The sequence below is a fragment of the Nothoprocta perdicaria genome, unplaced genomic scaffold (genome assembly GCF_003342845.1).
Source record: "Nothoprocta perdicaria isolate Ctin4 unplaced genomic scaffold, notPer1 scaffold_122, whole genome shotgun sequence".
NCBI classification, from domain to species: domain Eukaryota; kingdom Metazoa; phylum Chordata; class Aves; order Tinamiformes; family Tinamidae; genus Nothoprocta; species Nothoprocta perdicaria.
The window spans coordinates 2,315,871-2,336,633 of NW_020454339.1; the positions used below are offsets into that span (position 1 = coordinate 2,315,871).

At 38.1% G+C, this 20,763-nt stretch overlaps 1 protein-coding gene across 1 annotated transcript; it reads right to left on the reverse strand.

Annotated features, from left to right (window-relative positions):
- On the reverse strand, positions 1–17,789 carry CALB1 (calbindin 1). The gene is made up of 11 exons (XM_026054562.1): positions 17,686–17,789; positions 17,415–17,491; positions 12,761–12,835; positions 7,274–7,357; positions 7,129–7,185; positions 4,556–4,633; positions 2,089–2,144; positions 1,955–1,994; positions 1,810–1,863; positions 1,608–1,679; positions 1–1,209 (listed from the first exon to the last, which is right to left on the reverse strand). The coding sequence occupies exons 1-11, from the start codon at positions 17,765–17,767 to the stop codon at positions 1,096–1,098; spliced, it is 789 nt and encodes a 262-aa protein (XP_025910347.1). The 5' UTR covers positions 17,768–17,789; the 3' UTR covers positions 1–1,095.
- Between the last annotated feature and the right edge of the window lie 2,974 nt (positions 17,790–20,763).

Here is a 20,763-nt window from a genome sequence, read left to right on the forward strand (position 1 = left end):
CTTTTGTCTTTTTTGGTGTTAAGTGGTTRTACTATTATAGCTTAGACACTCAATGTAAAATCCAAGGAGGCACATTTTTTTTTTCTCCAAACAGTTGTTTTGTCATCTACAGAAAAAGAATGTGGGAGATAGACAAACTAGACACCAACAGTCTTAGGATATTAAATTTAATTATAGATTACACAGAATATGATGTAAAAACAGCAATTTACTAGAATAATTATAACCTGCAAAATGTGAAAAGAGTTTAGAAAATGGATTGTCATATTCTCTGACACAGCAATAGTCATGAAAGGTACACTTATGCTATCATGTGCTGATGTGTGTGCTAACTATGTTACCTGCCATTTAGCCAGGACTCCAAGACAAATTGTAGGCTTTTGTGTCTGCAATGCCTATGTTTAAATTCAATAAAGTTAAACAACTAGATTGAAAACACTMTATTTTTGTCAGCTACTGGTGGGAAAGCTATCCCGGATTTCTTCTGCTTGCAAATGCTTTGTCTATGTGCGATGCGTTTGTAATGGGAAGAGTGACTGAAAACTGCAGAGATACCTGTAAGTGGGTGGTTTGACAACTGAAAATATTTCTCAATGCCATGGTAAATTTTGGAGAATGTCTTTCCAACTCCCTTTWTCCTAAAGCAAAATTAAGTCTTTTTCCTCGCCTTTTTTTTTTTTTCCACTTAAAAACCCATGTTTAGTKGTAACTTGTAAAGATATCTTTAGATCTTTTTTGTAACAGAGATCAAGAAGAAAAAACATTTCAGGTGTCAAAGGATATGGTGACCACAACAGTGTCAGCAGGTTTAATTTTTTTCCCAGCTGTTTTTATGAAAGAAAAAAAAATCCCAACTCCAACATATTTTAATTTCTTATTGAATATACAGACTGGCCCAAACACATTCTCTTTTTCAATCTTATAGTTACAAAAACTGTACATTACAAACAGTATAGAAACAAACCGAAAGGAATGTGCCACACATCCTGGCTAATTTTCTATATGCAATTTAAAAATACAGCCTACTCCCTTATAGTGCACAGTTATTGTGTAGATAGAGTACATCACTAGTTAGGTGGGCATGGAAGAAGAGGTCTAATTTTCCTCAGCACAGAGAATAAGAGCCAGTTCTGCTCGGTAAAGCTTCCCTCCATCAGACAAGGCCATGATGCTTTTCTTGTATGTCGCAAGGTTGTTAATGTCTAATTCCTATTTAAAGAACAGATAATGCTTTATAATCCAGTTTAGTTACCAGCACGAGCAAGTTTGCTGCCAATGGCAGAAGCTAAATAGGAAATAAAGGTGTTCCCAGGCTGTCCTGCAGTGACACATTGAAATCTTGCTTATGTGTTTGAACGTTCCCCTTTTTATAGGCGTATATTGGATTGCTGATGGCTCAGACACAGGCTTTTGACGAGGCTACGATGTAATCACAGCTCCCCTAGGTAAGGATTTACACTGCCGTGACTTTTGCCAAGATTTTTAATTGCACTGGACTTCAGGAATTATGACTTAGAAGTTCTATATTTATCTTAATTGGGTGGATTAAAGTGTCCTTAAAATCCAAATTAAATCTCTTAAGGGAAGAAAGATCCCTCTAGGCTTACCTTTTTGTTCTTTTCACACAGATCCTTCAGGAGAGCATCAAGTTCGTTTTCATCTATATAACCATTGCCATCCTGAAAAACAGCATTAGTAAGACTTCAAATATTGCTTTTTATTCCACAGGTTTTGGCTAATTTCCCGCAAGTTCAGAAAATGAGTGCCATTAAACTGTTCGATTCACACGAAGATTTTCCAGTAACTTACTTGATCATACATCTCAAAGGCTTTGTTGAATTCTTTTGCACACATTTTGACACCCTAAATACCAAAAAGATAAAAAAAAATCCATTAATTACATTGATTATGTGTGGTGYTAGCAGTTACATCGTGAGAACGTGAAGTTTCATACCTGAAATTTAATAAGAAAATTTTCCTGTACTGGGAGTAGCCTTTGGAGGGAAAAAAACGGAGGTCAAAATATTTGACAAGTTCTGTAACAGCGGTTGGTAAATAATATTTATTGTGAAAAGAGATAAGACCTACCTGGCCAGTTCAGTAAGCTCCAGCTTTCCATCGTTGTTTGCATCAAACATTCTGAGCTGAAASAATATGCATTTTTACCTTATGAATTAAAATTAATCCACATTAACTTAGAGAATACATCTACTGGAAACTTAAATTCAGTGAAATTTTGCCTTTGTTTAATGCTGAAATGATGACCCCCTTTTTTTTAATCTGTTGCATTTGCCATGCAATACATTTATGTAAAATACTGAGTTTATAGTAATTAATTCTACTTCATCAGAAACCAGACAAGTAATTCTGATTAACCTATTGTGAGTTTCTAGGCTGTCTGTAGTGTGAATATCCCGTACCTGAAACAGGCCTGTCGTTATTCAATAGTAAGGTGAATATTGACATGATAACATTATACTCTTGATCTCAGCATCTGATTATAGTACCATAATTCTTTATCCTTACACATAAAATAGTGTTCATGTAAAGCATAGTAAAATTTAAGGCATTCATTTCCTTAGATATAAAATGCTAAACATTTTATTCAGTTGACTGCCAGGTCTAAGAATATGAGGAAAGACCAGATACTTCTTCTGTGACATATTTCATTTACTCTTTTGAGTAAACAGATGCACTGGACAATCAGTAAATCTTGTTGATTGTATAAAAACAGGAAAGTAAATGACTTCAGATAATTGTAATTAAATGACAGGAATTAATAAAATATGTAATTTGACCAAACAACCGAATCGTAATTCTAATAATTTTTAGTCATCCTATTGTATTAAAATCTTTTCCTTTCAAGAGCTGCAAGGATGGGCTCCTACTGCTTAAGAAGCACAAACAGCTTATATTCATTTTTAGAAATCACTGGAGATATTACACTGGCTTGGCACTTATAATTTTATGTGCGCGTTGTTCCATTTTTCTAGCTTTATGTATTATTTTGCCTTCACTGTATAAAATAATCACAAGACAGCAAATTGTCCAAAACATTGCTAGACATTGTACTGAAAACACCCACACTCTATCCCATCATTTTCAATCATAGTAATTTTAGATGTAATTTGTAGATAAGAGGAAAAACAGAGTCCTGTACTGAAATAAGCATGTATCCTTTTAAATATGGAATTAATGCTGGGAAAAAGGGCCAATYCCTTTCTGTTAATTCACAATAGATGGCAAGGAAAGATGGAGAGAAAAAAGCTATGAACATTCATTTCTATATAAACTCCTGCTTTCTTTTAACTCATTCTTTCCTTGTATCTGCCTTGCATGCTTTTCAGGTGAAAACAGATTTACATTGGGAGGGAACAAGCAAAGACAGCTCCAGTATTAACAATTTTTGATGGGTTATTAGTAGCTGGCCGCTACCTTATGTTTTCTATTAGTTTTTGTTTGTTTGTTTGTTTTCATTTCTGGGGTGATTAGAGCAGGGTTGACTTTTTATTTCTCATTGCTGTTAATTCTTTGTTGTTATTTCTTCCTGCGGGTGCAGTACTCAGCACTTTGATGAGGGTCAGGAAGGTTCCAAAATATAAAGGAAATGTAATATTTTCACCAGTCAACAAACAAGGGCTGTTCTACCTAAATGGTTTATATTGATTCAATAAATCACCAGTCAAGGAAGGTTTTGAGTAACCTTTTTCATCAACGTTTTGGCCAATTTGTGGGCTGCTATGTATCTAGCTTGCTTTCAATAACTCAAAGTATTTCAGGCAAAATTTAGTTGTTAAAACAAAGATMCAGTTTTAGGCATTTGTTTTCCTGAGGACAAGAATTGGAATCTCTTTCTCCTTGGAAGCTCCTTGCAGAGAACAGGCCTGGTCTCTACGGCGCTGCCGCAGCGCTGGACGGGGAGGAATGCCCTAAGGGGCGCCGGATTTAACTCCAGTTAAATTTGTCTCTGGACAGATTTGTTCTGGTATTTACCTAAAATATTCATTTCTCCTCCTTGCAAGGGGAAAAAAGAGAAGGAGATGCTGTAAATATGATACGATAAGAAACTGCCATGTGCTGATGGCATTTGAGACAAGAGAGAGACCCAACAGCACTCTAGAAAGACGGAACATAAAAAGTAACCACAAATTTAACAGACTGAAACATAATAGTGTAATTAATCTTATGACAGGTACAATTTTTCTTCTATGAACTCTGAAGACTTCACTTTTACATCTAGTGGCACACAGACGCTTATCAGGGACATATGCCGTGATATGATCTAGTATTACATAAAACCTGAGAAGATCCCTGCAAATTCCTGCRATTTTTTAAGCAGTGCTGCAAACTTTTGCTCTCAGATAGCATCTCTGCAGCTGCAGAAGTGCTTGCAATGTGCATCCAGTATGTGTTTGGATGACTGACACAGCAAGACTGGGGCTCGGTGAGGTCTTTTCACTGACTAGAGCCTTTCCCTGACTAGAGCCTTTCACTGACTAGAAAGAAACAGTTTGGATTAATTCAGTCTGCATGAAATGTCTGTAGAAAATCTTACCATTATTTCTGTGTACTCTGTTAGCTTTGAGTCTTCAATCTGCTTATTTGCTTTCTGTAATAAGTCTTTCAAGAAGCTCTGTTAAAATAGAGGAATAACAGTTGAATTTGTGTTTGCAGTATAAAATACTCGACTTGTTAACTTCAGGGGAAAATGATGACATTGGCTATTTTACTCCCACTTTAGTATGACTAAGGAAGTAAAAGAAAGTATGAAAATAAGTAGTAGTTTATTATTAAGAATGCAACAGTTTCTTTTGACTGATTCAAATATGCTGCGTAGTCTTATTTGAAAAAAGTAACTCATAAAACTTTATTATATGCCATTTGCTATCTGTAGGTTTGGAAAAGTAGATTATTCTCAAAGTATACTTTTTTTCTAATCAGCTCTATCAGTAAATTACATTAATTAACCTTGAAGCTACTTGGCAAACTTGGATGCCTAATCTCCTCTTGCAACATATTAACAATTTTACGGAATAGATCAATGATTAATCAAGTTTTTCCTTGCCTGTGGCAGTACCTGATGCTAGAAATGAACATGTGAACTTGTGTTGCTCCTTCTCACTTTATACTTTGTTTTTCAAGAATTTGACATGCTATCCTATAGCCTTCATCCCCAGCAATTTCTTCTATAAAGAATAAAATTGATTCTCCCATTCCCTGTTTTAAATGGCTGACCCAGTTTTGTGACAAAATAAAAGAAAAATATGTGTTTATTTAGCTAAGGCGCTGCCATACTTGAAGTTGCAGTAGGACTGTCAACGCACAGCGAAGTACTTGATAACTGCYCTAATTAGTTTCATTGACATCAATGTCTCTGTGGAAATTTGGGCCTTATTTCAGGATAGAACCGGTGGGAGCTCCTAAGAAAATCTATTTCTATACAGATGACATCCTTAACTTGAATATGTGATAGCCAGTGTAATTCCCTCAGTCTGACCCCTTCAGTACTGAAAAGCCACCTTATTAGTTTGTATACAAAGAGCATCAGAGAAGTATTGCAAATAGAAGTCACAGATACGTGTTTAATTTTTTTGTGCTTTGGATAGAAAACAGGCCATCTATATCTAAGCTTCTTGAGTTATAGTCTAATCTGAAATATTTTATGACTACTCCTAAATATAGCCAGTGATGGAGAGTCTACCTCCTCCTCCATGGCTATTATTACTGTTAAAGTTTTCTTAATTTCCACCTAAATCTCTCTTAAAAAGTTGCAAGTCGAWGTGCTCCATACAGAGCATGTGCTTAAAATGTTTGGACTTTTYGGGAAATATCGATCAGTCTTAAATATAAAACTGGAATATTTTCAAAATTTTTAAATGATGCTGTTTCTGTCCTACAGATAAGCTCTCTCAGCCCAGGAAATAAAAGATCATCAAGGAACTAGGTAAAATTTCTTAATTCTCCAGCTGCTCCCCCATCAGTCCTGGCTTTTAGTGTATGCTTTAAATCACGCTAGTTGGCAAAAGTCCTTAGGAGCTTGTCTAACAACTGGGAAATCCCCAGTGCTTTATGTATGACCCATAACTTCTCCTTGATCCTGCAAACTTTTGATCCACCAATTCTGTTTGAGAACTACCTTGAGGCAAGATCCTCACCAAACATGATACAGATGCTGTACTCAAATAGGAAGGGAAAAGGGGAAAAAAGAAAAAAAGGAATTTTATAATATGAATTCTCTTTTCTAAAAAAAATAATATCTGTAAAGATTTCRAAGGGTTTGACCTTCGGCTGCTTTGGCTAATGCTTAAGTGGGTCTTCTTTAGGACACCACAAATGGGCTATATAGTCCAAATTAGACAGATGAACCCTGCTAGGTCTTTCTCTTGTTATGAATTATTTTGGATACTCTGAGTGTAAAACATGTGTAATTAAACTATGAGAAAAAATGCCTTCTCACTCAGCATCTGCTTCCCCAGGTATGGTTAGCACCTGTAAGTTTATTAATGTTATGATTATGGAAGGAATTCAGGCTAGTTTTAAGCTTTGCTAAGTTTCTAAGGGTAACTTGTTTAAYGTGGGTAACATGGTTATCTTGGTTCTGCTCTTTATGAATAATGAATTTGATAACAAATTCACATTAATTTAGTAAAGCACAGGCAATGCAATTCCAGTTGTGTTGACTAAGAATATTTCAGCAGAAACAGCAATGTTACAAGATATTTGAGAGAGTATAATTTGTTCTGCAATATTAATGACAGCAATGACCTTGGAAATAAAATAAACCATCCCTCTCACCAAAATACCAGCATACATACAAGCATATATAGCTTTCAGGGACCTCTGCATTCCCAGGGCTAAAATCACTTCACTTCTAAATAGGAGTATCTGCTACCTTGAGGCACTTGAGACAAACATTGATCTGAATTAAATAACATTTTTAGAAACATTTATCAGAGTTGGATTTCACTTAAAGTAATTTACCAGTGATAAAAACATCAGCTAATCATATTTCCTTCCAGTAATGTCTGAAATGTAAAAACATACAGGAGTGGGTATACGAGGAGCAGCAGCCCAGGCTGCAATCCAATGCTTGTTCACACTTCCTGCATACTCACAGATATCCCTTACCTTTAGTTCCTCAGAATCGATGAAACCACTGTGGTCACTGTCATATTTTCTCCATGTCTGCAATGAGAACATGAAAGATTTAATTATATGTTCAGGTAAAGCTAGCCTTGAAGGACTTTACAGAGGGAAAATTGTTATACTCTACCTGCATGAAATCTTCACTTGACTTCAGCTGCTGGCACCTAAAGAACAACAGGAAATTTTCTTCTGTCGGTAAAATCTGAGCAAGCTGCAATAGATTTTAAGAAAGATTAAAGTTTGATTCCTCATTAGGTTGACTGAACCATTAAAAGCATCTGAAATATTTTGTGTACAAACTGCTTTATTGAGCTAAAAAGAATTAAAATTCAAGTTTTGTTGTATATACCACTTTTATATACTTTTGTATATACTTTTATATACTTGTATATACTTTTACCTATCTATATATTCACCATCTATTTTTACCTATATCTTCAGTGGATATGTGGAACCCACAACTAAGAATTGGCTAACATTGCTCTCCAGGTAAGGAAGAGTACTGCTCTTCCAGTTTCATAACACCAATGATTTGGACTCCATTAATCCCACTAAAGGTCTAGGGAAGCCTCCATAGTATTGAGCTGTCCCTAGAGCTGGTGCTTCTGTCTCATATCTGCTGCTAGTAAAGGATTTACACAAAGATGGGACTTTGCCAGCAGCTCTTTGCCCATATGGTGAGTGCTCTCACTTTGGTTGGTGCTGTGACCCAACCAAACATGCAGAYATGTGTGTTTCCAGCTTGACGTGAGCATATTAAACACTTGTGTGTTTCAGACAATCTCTCCTTTGCTTTCCTACCTGCCAGTATTTTTCACTCCAACCTATAAAGAGGCTTCATCCCTTAGGTCAAAGTGTTTGGAAGCCACTGTCTTGAAGCTTTGCTATATTCAAACAGAATTGAAGGTTGGGGAAAAAAAGGAAGGGAAAAGCTGTGTAGCAAAGGATTAACTAGGGAAAAACTCACTTGTGCAGTGTTTGGATCTGTGGGAAAAGCTTTGGTATGAGTATGAAGAGGAAAACAAGAAAAAAAGAGAGGGATGTTTAGAGAGTGAGCAAGAAGGACCATGAAGTAAGGAAGCAAGGAAAAAAGACTGACAGGTACTGAGTAAAACCAAAAAGAGAACACCTCCTTTTATTGAGTAAAAGGAAAAAGGGATGTGACATGAAGCACACACATGCGTAAGGAAAGCAGAAAGAAAAAAAAAGAAAGCGAGAATAAGAGAAAATGAAAACAGGATGGATAAAGCAATGGTAAGTGGTGATCATTTGTCAGGCTCAGAGATGTGTTCAAGATGAGCTATGAAGACAGAAAGAAATCAAAAGGGATTTTTTCCCTGCAAAATCAGGGATGGTTCTTCAGACATTACTGTACTGATWATTGAAAACGTTCATTTACTATAACTCAATTTCAGCCACTGAAAAATGTCTCAGATGGAAAATATGCTATATAATTTAATGTAAAGTCCTGATTTGTTTTTAACAAAAGCCCAATATCTTTTCTTTGCCCAAAGTGTATGAAATGTGTTTTGATTGAAGAAAGCTTTTTACTTGAATAGACCAGCTGTGCTTACTAGGAGGAGAGTATGCAAAAATGAAGATTTCTTAGCTGCATTATTTTTTGAAAAATGACATCTGCAGGCTTCTTGAAGACTTGTGTCAAAATTTTGACTCAAATTTCTGTTTCTGCTCATTCTATTCATGCCCTAAAATCCCTTCATCTGGCTATTTCAGTGCAATTGTCCTAATTTACTTGGGCTTTTTTATTGGATTCCAGCAGTGCCTTAGGCAACTTCAGCTTTCACTCGGTCTGCAGGCACATCAAGCAGATGGAAACAGATCCCTCATTTCTCTAAAATTATCTGTGCGAGAAATCAGTTGTATTTGCTAACTGTTGGTGCAATTAAAAATATACAGCAGAGCACTCTTCCTACAGTAATGGAGCAATTGATTATAGACTATCAGAAAGTATTCTCAGCTAAATGGTTGCTTCTCAAATCTATCAACTAAAACACTATGTTTTTGTTAGCAGCTTTCCAAATTCTACTCCATTATAGAGAGAGTATGCACATGTGGATAAGGACATGTTCATAGGTACACATATGAATGTGCTCATATATGTGTTACTTAGGCTTTTTTTTTTTCCCATAAATCAGTACTTTTTCCTCTGCTGTGAAATTGGGCTTTGATTTTAGGGGTAAATCACTTCTTGCTCAAGAACAAAAGTTGAACTGGGGACAGARTTATAATAAGCAGGGGTTGGCAGGGAGGGCCGATTACAGCAGTAGGAAAGAGTTTATGGGAATTAAAAAAAAAAAGACATTATTAGTGTGAAAGAGCAGCTGGTAGGCCAGTACTTGCCCCAAGCAGAAAATAGAAAACTAACCATATTTACAGATGACATAGGCCCACACATTTGTACCATTGGCCAGAAAACCTAGAAAACCCCAAGGAACTTGTGAAAAGGCTTCTTAGATCACTCTGTATGGGATTTTGGCTCCTTATGATATCTTTCAACATTTTCTTCACTTATGTGAGAATACATCTGCCCGAGGAAATACCTATTTGCTTTGAGGAAGGAGATTTTCTGTAAAAGGAGATAAGAAAACTCTGGTTTGGCTTTAGAAAATCCCTTCAAGTCTGATGCAAACCCACAACTTCCAACACATACTTCATACCTAAGTCCGTGTGAATACTTTCCTATGATTACAGTGGATATAGAATGAAACTCCTGTGAGTGAATGCCAGYGTTGCAGTCAGAGATGCACTGAAGTGCTCCTCAGAAGCACATGATTATTTCAAAATTTCCATTATGGTGTGCTGTCAGCTAGAGCTAACTTTGGCGAGTTTTGCAAAGATGCCATATGAGTAACTTTGCAAAAATCAGTAACCTAGCAGTACCTAACTAGTCCTGAGATATAGAGTGCATTACCTCTGTAAGAAAATTACCTCATTTTAAACTGTCTCTCCAGTACTTTGCAGCTCTCACACAGAGAAATGCACAGGCTTTTACTTTTCAAAGACAGTGTAGTTCAATATCCAATGCATTAGCTCAGCCTTCGGACAGAAATAGGCTTTTCCTATTTTCTTTCATGCACTTTGGGATAATAGAGGCAATATAGTCAAAGAGAAGTCCAGTTCTTCCAGCTTTTTCATCAAATAGTATTAAATTACTTTCTCATTGAAAGATTGTACTACTAAGAGATGGTGAAATCACCACTTGACTTCTAGATCCTCACTATACCACTGCTAGGTTTTTACCTATTACTATTTCCAGAAAACACTTTTTTTTTTTTGAGCAAAAAAGTAGAGGGAATCCAAAAATGTTCTTGAGTAATTGTGGATTACTACACATTTTCATTTGCAGTGGCAGCCTCTCAAGGAGCAGTAGCAGTTTAGTGAAGATTTCTCCAAGATCTGCTACTTTAATCGCAGCTTTTTCTGCATTACAAGTAACAGAGAGGATGCCCAAAGCCTGAGATGGGCTCGACTTCTCTCTACTCAGCTACAAGCTTGTGAGAGGTAGGAGAGAAAATTTTATAGGTTACCTAACAGAAAAGAAATGATTTGAATATTTAAAACAAGATCAGAACTATTTTCTACAAATCGTTCATGAAGTACGTTTTACTGATAGTTAATGCTATTTAAAATAACTTTCATTATAATTCATGTAATTATAAATATATCTCTTAAAAAATCTCTTTTTTCTCCCAGTAGAGCTTTTCTGGGAACTTATTATTCATTACGACAATTTTCTTCAGGTGCTGTGGTATTCATTATTATGGCTGGGACTCTGGGTGCCTTTTCACAAGTCTTTCAAGACATATTCATAAACTTTTTTTTTTTTTCAAAAAAACGGTTGATGTACAAGTGGGAGCAATTTGGAATTACTATACATTTTCATCTATAAGGCTAGAGAATCAAGTCCAAATATCAACTTTAATGTTGTGTTGCTCATATTTTGTTCTGAGTTCCATCAGCACTTTCCAAATCAAGCTTCATGCTGATGTAAGTGAAATAAAATATAGCTATTGGTTTAGAAAACTGCTATATTAAGAGGGAAGAACCCTGCTGTCAGCGACTGAGCATTTTCAATAGTCAATGGCTGTTGAGCATGTTTAGCAATTCACTGGGCACAGTAATCACCTTATAGTATTAGACCTTAAAGGATTTGCTCACCTTTACCTATTAAGTCAATAGCAGAAACAGAAATAGAAGTTGAAAGGTTAAACTCTCAATTATCTTTTCAAAGCAAACTACCACAGTATTTTTCAGGCACTGACTGCACAGTCTTCTTGCATGCAGAGCCTACTAATGCAGGAGGCATACTTCTATGTACATTTTCCATTAGGTKAAACTGGATTATTCAATACCAAATGAAAAAACCCCATAAGTTAGTGCAAAAATAAACATGCTAGTCCTAACTTGTTATTTTTACATGCAGAATTATTTGAYCAATGCTAAACGTTGTCAAAAGATGCATTTTTTAAATCATTTGTTGTGAGAAAACTTAAGTGAAACAAATTGTTTCCAAATCTCCACGGAAGTTTAATCTTAATTTGATATGCATTTAGACAAGTATGTAGCATTCAGACACAGGAAAGAGGAGAAAAGATACCCTGGAATGATCTATTACATCAGCACTAATGCTTCCTACTGACTTTTATAGATTCTGTTCAGTCCTCTATTTTAAAAATAGCTACTGACACAAAGTTGGTCATTGTAGAAATTTTGAAGACCTGGCTTGCTTCCAGCTCTTTCTTAATTAGCTCTCTAGGTCAGATCTCTCATTATCAGAAAAAAAAAATATGTAATATCATTTAATGATAAATGAGTCCAGTCTCATTGCACTCAATGTGACATAAATGACTTGTAGAGTTATGCCTGAAATAGTGGTTTCTCAAACTGTAACCCAAAGAATTCTCCTTTTTGCCCGCTTCCTGCACTGTAAAATTGTTGAGGGCTGGGCAAGAGTAAAAGAGCTCGGCTGGCTGCCCCTTTGTCTCCTTCGGAAAGCTGAGTAAGGAAAAGCCAATTTTTCTGCCTAAATTTCCGTTAAAGTYCAGTGAAGAAATTCATAAGAAAACCAGATCTTTCACCAACTGCATCACAGCTACTGTTAAAAAATGTTTAAATTTAACATGATTATTAAGCTGCATGCTATTTTATGACATATGATTTTTTTTAGAATAGACTATGCACAAGCACTGCCGCATTGCACTCCTTTGTGTCTCCTCACCGTACGAGTTGTAACAGAGCAGTAGTTTACAGTCATATGCAGAAATAATTCACAAATAACCTTCACACTTAATRTTTCTGCAATTGGGCTGTTAACTACTTGGCAGAAAATTCATTTGTTGGTGATGCTGATTTGAACTGAATAAAGCCTGCGAAGTTAAATGAAGTGCACTGAAATGTCTGAAACGTGATGTTCTTTTTTACTAGTAAAAAAAAATAATAAGTGGAAAACTACTAAAGATTCTGGGACAGATGAAGAAATTTCCCATGTTACGGAAAATGAAAGATAATTACATGTTATGTCATATTGTTCTGCATTAAATGTATTTTCCACAAGTAAACATGCTAGTACTTTGTTATAAAGTGCCTATCTTACCTCAACAATTCCTATTTTTCCATCAGTTGACTTCCCATATTGGTCCACAAAAGCTTTCATTTCAGGTGTTAAATCCTACAAAGTTACAATAAAAACATCATTATTTTTAAGAGCAAGACAAACACATGCAAAGTACTGAAATTAGTTAATATTATTCTGTTCTATTATTTTTTTTCCAAATAATAACAGTTAACTTAGTACTCACACTTACTGCAGATAGATTCCTCCAGTTTAAATGAAATCGAGTGATTTTTTAATGATGAATAATCTCATTATGATACATTTTACTCCCTGAAGAATTATATTATAGTCAGTATGAATGATTGGCAACAAAATACTTTGAACTACTATTTTAGTTCACAGAATAAGAAAATTATAGACAGATGTGCAGCTCTTTTGTTTAAGCATGACAGAGAAGTTCACGAGTAATTATTATTAGTAGGCAATTTCTCTCTCCCTCTCTCCCTCCCATTTTTTTCTTTTTTTTTTGGGGGGGGGGGGGTAAGTGAATAGCTTGAGGGCTGTGCAAAATCCTTCAAAATAAGAAACATTTTAGTGTAACATGTCTGAACACCAAAAGAGTCTTCCAATATATTTGAGCTGATTTGGCCTGCACAATGTGTGCTATTTTAACCCTAAAAGAACCCATGAGGATATCATATTTTTCAATATTGAGTTATCAGAAAAACAGAATCTTACTGCTGTAATGTAGAAACAACGGAAGGAGAAAACTTTATATCATTTTATCTAACRTTACATCTAACTTTTTATCTAACAAAGTAACGCCAGTCTAACTGTTCTTGGCATGAATTATGGCTCCTACTCCACGGTTGTTCTCAAAGGCTGCTTTCACTGTAGGCTATGGCAAAGGTGTCACTCTTGGGGTGAATATCTAAGKATTTGATTTGACACTTGGATTTGATGTGCTTTGATATAACCTTCAATACTGAATCCTCTTTAGTGCTCATTGTATTTCTTATAGATTTGAGCTAATAAAGCCTTGCAGCAAGAAGCAGGCTACAGCTGTATTAAAATAAATCTGTGGTAATAGATGAAAATACAATATCTTTGGAAATTTTAGTTGCTATAATAGATTGCTTATATAGGCCATAAGTGATTCTCTCACCGGAGACATAAGGAATTTTAACTGTACAAAGACTATTGCAGTTTGTCCCAAATTCATCTGCCAAAACTTACTAAAATGTCAGTTCTCTGTAGCTGAAACAATCATGGCCTAGTATCCTATTTCTGCCAAAGTCATCCATGGCAGGTTAGTAATTTGTGATGACTTTAATTAAGATGTGATTATTAATAAAATACATTTCAATGTCACCTTTCATCTAACAATCCCAAAGTGGGGACAAGTGTACTTAGTAGTTAAAATGAAGAATTTGGACACAGGGATTTTAATTAGTCCTGGTTTAATATTTTGCTAATCTTTCCAATAGCACCTCCACAGTGCCAGCATCCAACCGTTAAGTGCAACATAAGTAGTTACAGGCYAAACAAAGCAGAACTCCTGTAATCCTCTAATACATTCTTTAGAAAGTTTAGGGTTTTTTTTCCCCTAATGTTCATTTCAGCTGCTCTTGAGTTGATTGATGAGTTATTTAAGTCATACTATTCAAACACATGTAATCAGTCAGTAATTTTGCCTAAATTTAACCAAGCGTAGTCCTAATCTTGATAAAGAYGTAGTGCTTTTGAATTAAATTAGGAAGCTAACCCTTCACACCTCAGCTTCCCCTCCTGAAAATTAAGAGACATTTATCCAGCTGACTGGAACTGTGGAAAAAAATAGCTTTTGGGGGAATGTTTTAAAAATCTAAGGATAGATGGCAGTACAGAAACACTTACATGATTGCATGCATGCATAAATACCCATTAAATCCCATAGTTCTGTGTCATGGTGAAATATTGTCATTATTTATATGCARAGAAAGTTAGAAACTGATGTAGGAAAATTCCCCAGTTCCCCCCACTGCGTGCCTTTCAGCCCCTGTGTTAGCCACTATGCCCACCAAGTTCTTCGTAGCAGTTGGCAGACCTAAGTAGAGAATATGCTGTGTAAGGGACAGGACACAATAACTGGAAGGTGAGCTCCTACACTTTTACAGTTTACATCTTTGCCATATCTTGCAACATTCCAGAAGGCAAGAAAACAATTCAGTCCTTCATGTGATGTGTAAAGTGAAAACATTTCAAAGAAAAAACATTATCAGAGAAAAACTCAACTTGTAAAACATCCAGATCTAATTCTGCCCCCTGGAATGACAACAGTTCCCATCAGGATGCGGGCATGGATGAGAGTGCATGCTATGCTTCTTCTAACCAAAAGCAACTATAAAAGTAAGGACTTTCTAAGGGGATTAATAACAAGATTAACATTAGAACATAATTAGAACAGTTGTGTAATTGGGAAGAATATTGGGAAATGCTAAATCACCCTATTCAATGGCAGAATAAATGTGATTCTTTAATGCATAAGGCATGAGTGAGGTAAAATCCAGCTATGAAGAATGCATAATTGAGTATTTCAAAAATAGTGAGCAGGAGAGTGACCTGAAATGCAGAAGTTAATGATGACAAAGAAGCTTTGGGGTGTTAAAACAAGGACAGCCAGGGAAACTGCATATAACTTGCACTAGTTTCTCATTGTGTCCCTTCTGGCAAAAGAAAACAGATTTAAAGCTACTGAATTAGTATCCTGTGAGATGAGATACAATCTAATGAGATGTGTGTTTGGTAAGTGGGACTTCAAAACTAAGAGTCAGTTAGACTGGGTACCTAGGATAGCATCTATCCATAATCTAGAAAAAGATTTCAGGGATTAAGGTATCCAGGTAACTAAAGGCAGAGCAAATAGAGGAAGGACTGATTTTGGTGTTGCTACCCTAGACTGGTCTTTTCAGCTGAACCTTCCCAAAATAGGCTTCAATCAGAGAAAGGCAAAGGATAAACTCAAGTAAACATCTGAGCACTTTCAAATTATAGAGTGATTGCAGTCTGAGGTCATAGAAAAAGCAGAAATGATGAAGCAGGTGGCAGATCTGAATGATTTTGCAAGGCTTTYTTGTCTCTATTTTTTAAGAGAGGAGATGCATACTTTGAAAGAGAAAAGAATCTGATTTTAAGATGGTAAATATTTTTCCCTTATCTGGAGCTTCTAACTCTTTTTTTAATTTCTGAATATTATATATACAACACTGTTATAAAGAATGCCATTCATACTAAATATACACAATCTTTTAATATCGTCTTTCCAATGGATGTGCTTAGGATTCCTGCACTCTAATACAGGAGATTTGTTCAGTTGAAATTCTTGAAATGTAAARCATTTGAAATGATGATTGAAATGATGAGACATCAAATGATATTTCCTTTCCCATGCAAAGGAAAATAGACCTTAGTTTCATAAATGCAGAAATTGAAATTGCAGTCCTTGTGTTATTTTCTTTTTTTCGTGCCTTTTGAAATTTTAGTTCTAACTTATCCTTATGCAAATGTATGCTTACCCTGATGGCTATGTGAAGAACTAACTGGTACCTAGACTTCAGTAACATTAGAGGCATTGCTGGGAGACAGTATTTTAGCTGCATGACTAATTTGTACAACTAATAGCGGGATATCACTTTCCACAAAGTGGATGAAGATGCATATTAGTTTTCTGATATTTACTTTTAAGATATACAGCAACTTTAAAAGCAAAATTAATTATTGAAAAGCTATTGCACAATTTGGAGGTATTCTTACACAAAGTAATAATCTATCTCACCCACGCACGTATGTCATCTAGTTAGAATAATTTCATTTTCTGTTACTCCAGTTACTTTTGGAGTAAGTATTTTAGCACAGAGGTTAAGTGGCCTATTTTATAAACTGATTACTTTAAAAGTATTTTATTTGTTAAAAAAAGCATTGCTTCTATTATAATTCAGATCTTTACAGAGAATCATTTACTGCTCTCTCTCTGGTTGTTTTTGTTTGTTTTGTTTTTCCCAGATGGGTGTAGTTTGTAGCAAAGCTCCAGTTAACACTTTAATAACTCATGCAAAAAGCTTTGCTGTCCTCCTGAACGATTTAACTACCAGACTTGGGTACTGATCTTCCTGATGTGTGACTAGTGAAGGGTGGTTAGCAATCATCTGCACATCTATTTATTGACCACCAAGGGGCAGAAATGCATTTCCGCCTGTACTGCCCATTAAACACGGAGTTAAAATAGATTCCAGCAACTTGGAGCATCTTTTTTCTTTTCTTTCCTTTTTTTTTTTTTTTTTATATATTAGTACATATCTGGATTGGGATAACTGCAACAGGACAAGGTCCCATCCGCGATGGAAGGCAAAGGCACCTGCATTTCCTGGCTTGCAGCCGCACTGCAAGAAGTGCCGCTCGCTCGCAGCCTGGTGAGGAGCAGGAGGCACCTGCTCCCCTGGGAGGTGGACCCTGGCCTCGCTTTTCCAAAGAAGCTGGTTTATCTGGGTTGAAACCTGCTCATTTCTAACCGTTCTACCTCCCTCTGCTAGAACTCCTAGTGCATTGGTGGTGCGGTGGCCGGAGGGGAAAGGAGCACCCGGGGCACCAGAGTTTGCTCAAGAAAACTCTTCTTTGGTGGAGAAGACAGAAAAGTGGGGTGAAAACGTCAACCTACCAATCCTGCCTTCTTCCGCGCCTGCTGCAGCTCCTGGATGAAGTTCTGTAGCTCCTTCCCATCCATGTACCCATTGCCTACAACAGAAAGAGTTACGGCTGCTGCCACCGAGCCCTCCAACTTTCTCCCGCTGGCTCTTCCCGCCGCTGCGCCCGGGCGCTCCGGGCTCTCTTCTCACCGCCCCAGCCCCTGCCTCCCCCCGGGCCGCGGGGCGCGGAGCGGCCGGGGCTCCCGCGCTCCGGCCCCCCTGCCCCGCCGAAGGGGTAGTCACCGTCGGAGTCGTAGTGGTGCCAGATCTCGAAAAACTGCGCGGCCGAGATCTCCACGCCCTGCAGGTGGCTCTCGGCCGTCATGGTGGCGCGCGGAGGGGCGCGGAGGGGCGCGGAGGGGCGCGGAGGGCGGGCGCTGTCCGCGGTGCTGCCTCTGCCCGCGGCTCCGGCGGCGGCTCCGGCGGCTCCTCCCGCCGCCGCCCGCCCGGGGTTATTTATGGGGCCGGCGGCGGGCGGCGCCTCCCTGCCCGCCTTCCTCGCTCCCTCCCCGCCGCTGCCCTCCCCCTCGGCGGCCGCGGCCCGCCCGCGCCCGCGGGGCACGTGGAGGGGGCGGCGGGAGCGCAGCCCCGGCCCCAGCCCGGGGACAACTTGGGACAGGCTCCTGGGGGCTTGGGAGAGGCTCCTGGGCGCTTGGGACAGGCTCCTGGGGGCTTGGGACAGGCTCCTGGGGCTGGAGCCCAGCTCGCAGCGCTGCAGGATGGGCCCACACGGGGCTGTGGGCGCCAGGAGTCAACCTGGCTGCGCTGCTGCTCCTTGTTGCTCGGTGTGCAGCACGGCCTGCAGGTAGCTCCACAGAGACCTGAGCTTTGGAGAGCTGCGATCCTTTAAAAGGGCTTTCATGGGGACAGGCATGGTGAATTCAACAGGATCACCCTGGTTGGTGGCAGGTGCTTCCGTCCCAAGAGGTAGTTACGGAGGACCACACTAGCAAGCTCTTTTCTTCCCTCGCACAGATGTGTGAAGGACACTGTCACAGCCACTTCTGACTGCACAAGAGGTTCTTCTGTTGGACTGGCTTTGAAGACTAGACCTCCTGTAGCAGCGGGTTGGGGCCTGGGATGAAGTAGCCCTCCAAGGCTACTCCTCTGCCACAAGAGAACACGGTATTATACTGGCAGGAATGGTTAAACTCTCCCTTGTGGCAATTCATTTAAGGCTTGGGGTTGCCTAGGTACTTTGAAACACTGAATCTGCCATATTCCTTCTTGCAACATGTTCCTCACATGTTACATTGAGCTGGCAAGGTTTGATGACAAAGCTGATGAGTGATCAGCTTACAGGACATTGTCCAAATCAGTAGGCACTATAGTAAGGATGGAGGACGAGAACAGCTGGGAACAAACCTGGGAATCTCCATGTGCAAGTGACTGACATGAGCAATGGCAGGACAACATGTGATGAGATTGACATGTAGTGTGAGGAAAGAAAGTGATGGGAATTATGTGGAATAGAAGGCAGCAAAATGGGGGATGGATAACCCGGTAGGATGCGAGGTGGATGCTTAGTTCAAGCCTGACATGTTCTGAGCGGGATTTCAGTAGATTGGGTGGCTGAAGTCATGTATGCATTATGGAACAAGATGTGGGCATAGCAATTAAGTAATCATGAGACCTTGTACTTGTATCTCTCCATCTTTCCATTCTCCTGTTTCTCCACCTGTTATATGCAGCTTTTGCTCATTATGTTGCTGTGGTTTGGCTGTATGTTCTTCAAAAGACAGACTGTGTTGGTCTGTGTTTTGTGAGCTGATGAATGACAGCAGCTACGATGAAAGACACACATTATTTTCTTCAGCTCAAAATATTTGTAAGCATTAGCACAAAATGCCCACACTCGTTTTACAGCTATAAATATGAATTTGCACTTGCAAGATGACTGAAATAATTTTAAATACTTCCTTGTAATCAGGCTTTTTATTTTGCTATATGAAAAAGAAATCATGACTGGGTCAGTTTCCCACCCAGGGACTGCTTTTCTGGTAAGACTTGCTCAGAGCAATGGACTTCAGTGGCAGCCAAGTCCTGAAGCTTCTGTAGTCCACCAATATCTTGTCTTGAAAATAAAAAAGAATAAAAATCTAAATCTAATGCATTTACACAAAGTAACAGTAACAAGAGAGCAGAACGTGCACAAGACCTTTTCTACSTGGAGCAAGTGCATGGCAGAGACCTGGCCTTGGCAAGGAGAAATGCACTTAGGCTGTGCCGAGGACTCTCCTTTGCACTGGGAAAACACAAAGAGGTCCTAGTGATGAAAGGACAAGGGAAGGAGACAAAGATGGAATTGGCTTTTCCATCATTTTTGCATAGAAGTCTCTGCCAATGAGGCAACGTTTTAGACTTGCCAGGGATATTGAATTTCTCCAGGTCGTGCAGAATTTCAGCTTCCAGCAGCATGCACAAACGGAAATTGAGTCCTAAGCCCCTTTCAATAGTCTTCTGACTTGCAACTCATGTTGATTCGCTCCTTGCTGTGTATCACTTTCCAATGGCACATTGAATCTCGTGCTTCTTGCGTATCCCTGATCCAGAAGTCTCTCTCTGTATTGTTTGAGGCCAGTCACATCTTACTCATCTTGCTGCTGAGGCTTTTAAATGAAAAGGAGCTTTAATGTTTATATTTTCTGAAGTTTTCAGGATAAAATACTTTGCACAGGTCATATGTGGCCAAGAGGATTTCAAAAAAAATCTCATARGAGCTTTCAAAACATGCTGTTTTTCCCCACTGGGAACATATATAATTATGTGCAAATATGATACTTGGACATGATGACCTCTCATTACGGTAACATTTACAAAGTTAGTGCAGTCTACAGATCATTTACGTGTCTGTATACATTCCTGGTGAAACAGTATGTCAAGGTGAACGGATTTATGTGTTCTTGCATGTTAAGCAGCTCTGCTTATTGACATAAAAGTAGTGGACATTTCCATACAAAAATAATCACTGTATAACCAACTGCACACTATATTCTCGTGATTAATGAGAATGGACCAAGCCACCATTCATATTTAATCCCACTGGACTCTGCTTTTTATGCAAAACCAAATCAGTAACCAGTCTTTTCAATTCTAAGAAGCTATTAATTTCCATTGAAAGAGAGAAAGCACTGAAAAAGATCTAAAAATGCAGATACATACAGGATGTGATCCATAACCCAATGAAGTCCATGTGAAATTTTCCATTGACTCTTATAAAAGGACAAWATTTGTTATATTTTTAGAAATTATGTGTATATTGATATGCATTTATATGCAATGATTAATGAGAGTAAGTTTCATAATTCACTTTATCTATGA

Excerpts from the sequence above, each read along its gene's own strand:
- CALB1 (XM_026054562.1), bottom strand. The coding sequence starts at position 17,767 with ATGACGGCCGAGAGCCACCTGCAGGGCGTGGAGATCTCGGCCGCGCAG. Across the intron at positions 12,836-17,414 it reads CGCGGAAGAAGGCAGGATTG|GATTTAACACCTGAAATGAA; the intron begins GTAGGTTGACGT and ends GTAACTTTGTAG. Across the intron at positions 7,186-7,273 it reads CAAGTGAAGATTTCATGCAG|ACATGGAGAAAATATGACAG; the intron begins GTAGAGTATAAC and ends TTCTCATTGCAG.